Source organism: Phragmites australis, chromosome 17 (genome assembly GCF_958298935.1).
Source record: "Phragmites australis chromosome 17, lpPhrAust1.1, whole genome shotgun sequence".
Lineage (NCBI taxonomy): Eukaryota > Viridiplantae > Streptophyta > Magnoliopsida > Poales > Poaceae > Phragmites > Phragmites australis.
The window spans coordinates 28,173,034-28,176,084 of record NC_084937.1 but is presented as its reverse complement, the minus strand read 5'-3'; the positions used below and the strand labels follow the sequence as shown (position 1 = coordinate 28,176,084).

At 61.8% G+C, this 3,051-nt stretch overlaps 1 protein-coding gene across 1 annotated transcript; it reads right to left on the bottom strand.

Moving 5' to 3' along the window:
- Positions 1-274: 274 nt before the first annotated feature.
- Positions 275-2,354, bottom strand: LOC133897762 (cytochrome P450 78A9-like). Its single transcript, XM_062338579.1, has 2 exons — positions 1,175-2,354; positions 275-1,084 (listed from the first exon to the last, which is right to left on the bottom strand). Exons 1-2 carry the CDS (start codon positions 2,168-2,170, stop codon positions 467-469), a joined length of 1,614 nt encoding a protein of 537 aa, XP_062194563.1. The 5' UTR covers positions 2,171-2,354; the 3' UTR covers positions 275-466.
- Positions 2,355-3,051: the final 697 nt, after the last annotated feature.

The following is a 3,051-nucleotide window of genomic DNA, read 5'->3' as shown; positions in this document are numbered from 1 at the left end:
TATAGTAAGTGAGTGTCACAGCACTCTGCGTTGTAATGTTCGTCATGCGGAGGCGATGCAACACTCAATTGATTCTTCTCTAATATAATGAACAAATGATGTATAGCTCTGTTACGTATTTGAAAAAAAATAATTTGTACCGAGCAGTATTAATATATGATCTACAATCCATAATCATTAAACTATATATTTTACTTACTATTTTACAAAGCAGTCATGCGTACTGAGGTACTGTCGATCCACTTCTGCCACACAAAAAGGAAAAGAAAAGGAAGAACAGTACAAAACCAAAATATCACATTCAGCACCTGGTTGATACATCTATAAAAGATAAGAACACGACAAGCATACACCCAGGTCGAGTAGTAGCAACTCGCAAGCTGACCGGTAGCAACAACATCTCTAAAAAGTAGCGGCAGCAGTAAGGCGGTAAGCGTACGGTAGAGCGAGGCCTCCGTCCACGTCATCACACCGCTCGCCGAGGTCTCACCGTCACCGCCAGCGGGGCAGACATCTCGCACGACAGCCTCAGCACCTCCGACAGGTCGACGCCACGTGCCGGGTCGGGCGAGGGCAGCAGTTCGAGCTCGTGCAGCAGCGTGGCGAGCCAGAATGCCACAGTGGCCATGGCGAGGCTCTTCCCGGGGCAGCTCCGCCGGCCGGCCCCGAACGGCGCGAGCCTAAGATCCGACCCCATCACAGGGAACTTGGCTGCTCCAGCGAACCGGTCGGGGCGGAACTCCGTGGGATTGGCCCACACGTCAGGGTCATGCGTGATGGCCCACATGTTCACCATAGCAGTGGTGCCAGCAGGGATGAGGAACCCGTCCACGTGTACGTCAGACGTGGCCAGGCGCGCCCACGAGAGCAGTGGGCCCGGCGGGTGGAGCCTGAGCACTTCTTTGATCACAGCGTGGAGGTAGACCAGTGACCCCGAGTCCGACTCGGTCACGGCCCGGTCAGGTCCGACCACGCGGTCCAGTTCGTCGTGGACGCGGGCCTGCACGTCAGGGTGCAGCACGAGCCTGGCCAAGACCCACTCGATCAGCACGGCCACAGTGTCCGTGCCACGAAACACCATCTCCTGCAAAAATATAGCGTGCAGGCGTCAGAAAACTGACACATGCGAACAGTCAGGAGAGGTCACGCTCGCGGTTTGGGTTCGGTTACGCACCCAGAGAACGGCGACCATGTCGGAGTCGGCGAGCCTGTCGTCGCCTTGCAGCGAGAGCAGGACGTCGGTGAAGTCCATGGCGGTGCGTGAAGCCGAGCGGTGCTCGTCGATGATGCCGCCGACGAAGCGGTTCACGCGTGGGACGAGGCGCGAGCACCTGGCCCGGATGCTCTGCAGGTCGAAGCGCGCGAGCCAGGGGAGGTGGTCGGACCAGTTGAGCTGACCCAGCAGGTCGTAGCCTTCGTCCACGAGGCCCCTCAGCTCCCGTGCCTCCGGTCTCTCCTTGCTGGGGTCCAGCTCCAGGTCGTACCGCCGGCCGAACACCGACCACATCACGTTGTGCAGAGACGCGCGCCGCAGGACGCTGCGGACCTGGACGTCGCGGCCGGTGGCCGACGCGCCCGCCAGGGCGCCGACCATCTGGCGCGCGATCACCGCGCGCTGCGCACCGGAGGCGGAGACCTGCCACGGGGAGAAGAGGTGCGTCGACGCCACGCGGCGCAGCGCGCGCCAGTACGCGCCGTGGGGCGCGAACCCGATGGCGCGGTGGAACAGGAGCCCGTACGCGGACTCCTTCACGGGCCGGTCCGCGAACGCCGGGCTGTTGAGGATCTCCCTCGCCACGTCCGGGTGCGCGGCCACCACCACCCGCGTCTCGCCGAGGGAGAACGCCATCAGCCGACGCGCGCGCAGGCTCTCGGCCGCCGCCGCGAGGTTGCGGTGCGCCAGGCCGGTCATGAGCCACATGCTCCCGATCACCGGCAGTCCCCTGGGCCCCGGCACGGCCTTGCCTCCGAGCCGCAGAGCCCGCCGCGTCCACCACCACTTACCCCACGCAGGTCCTCCCGGGAAGCACCAGTGGAGGAGGCAAGTGACGAGGCCGGCGACAGAACAAACCACCAGGAAACCGGCGAGGCGATGCGGCTGACCGCCGCCGCATTTGGCGGCCAGCGAAAGGTACAGCAGCCAGCTACCACAGTCATCAGGAGTTGCCATGGCAAGAAACCTCAGCTTCTTCTGTTTTACTATCGAGCTGAGGCTTGAAACGGGCGTCCAAGTTGAGAGGCAAGGGCGAGGCGAGGCGCCATTTTATAGGCGCGGGAAAGGCGGCAACGCACCCGAAGGAAGCGGGAACGGTACATGGCGGCCGTAAAGCTTGTGGCCCTATGTGCTGCCGCCTGCCGGTGCAAATGTTCATGGTTTAATCACGGCATCAACGGCGCGGTTAATGTCGAGGCGGTTTTGAAGGCGAGATATTTGTACTCGCTGTACGAGCCCCAATGAGACGGCGCGGAGAGGCGGGCGCAGCCGCCGCGGGCACTCATAACGAACAGTGGGAAAGGCGCATGGAGAGGCTACGGCTGGGTAGGGCAGGGGAGGGGGCACGTACGGCTACGGCGGCGGCGGCGGCGGCGGCTGATTGGCGGGGGAGGAGCGTGGGGGGCACGTGATGGCCATGCACGGATGCGCTGCGCCGGCGGCCGCCGTGCGGTCGTGAACTCGTGATGGGCGCGCACATCGGCCGTGTGACCGCGAGGTGCGGGCATTGCATTCGGCCGCCTCGCGCCTCACGCGGGCTCCGCGCGGCGTGCGGCGGCGCTACGACTCCGCTAGCGTCTCAGGGTCTGGCAGAGCACGGTGCTGCTCGCCAACCAATGAACCGGTCAGTTCTTCCAAAATCCATGCATCAAAGCTGATACCGTTGCAGCTAAAAAAAAAAACTGATGCCGTTGCTGCAAAACCGTGGATCTTTCCATGATTTGAACTCTGAAGGCGGTGTGGTTCTGTGGTAAACTGCGGGGTTTTTTTTTTTTTGTTTCAAATCACAGCAGGATGAGTAACTGAACGTAATTGCTGCGAAACGGTCGCCCGTCCTA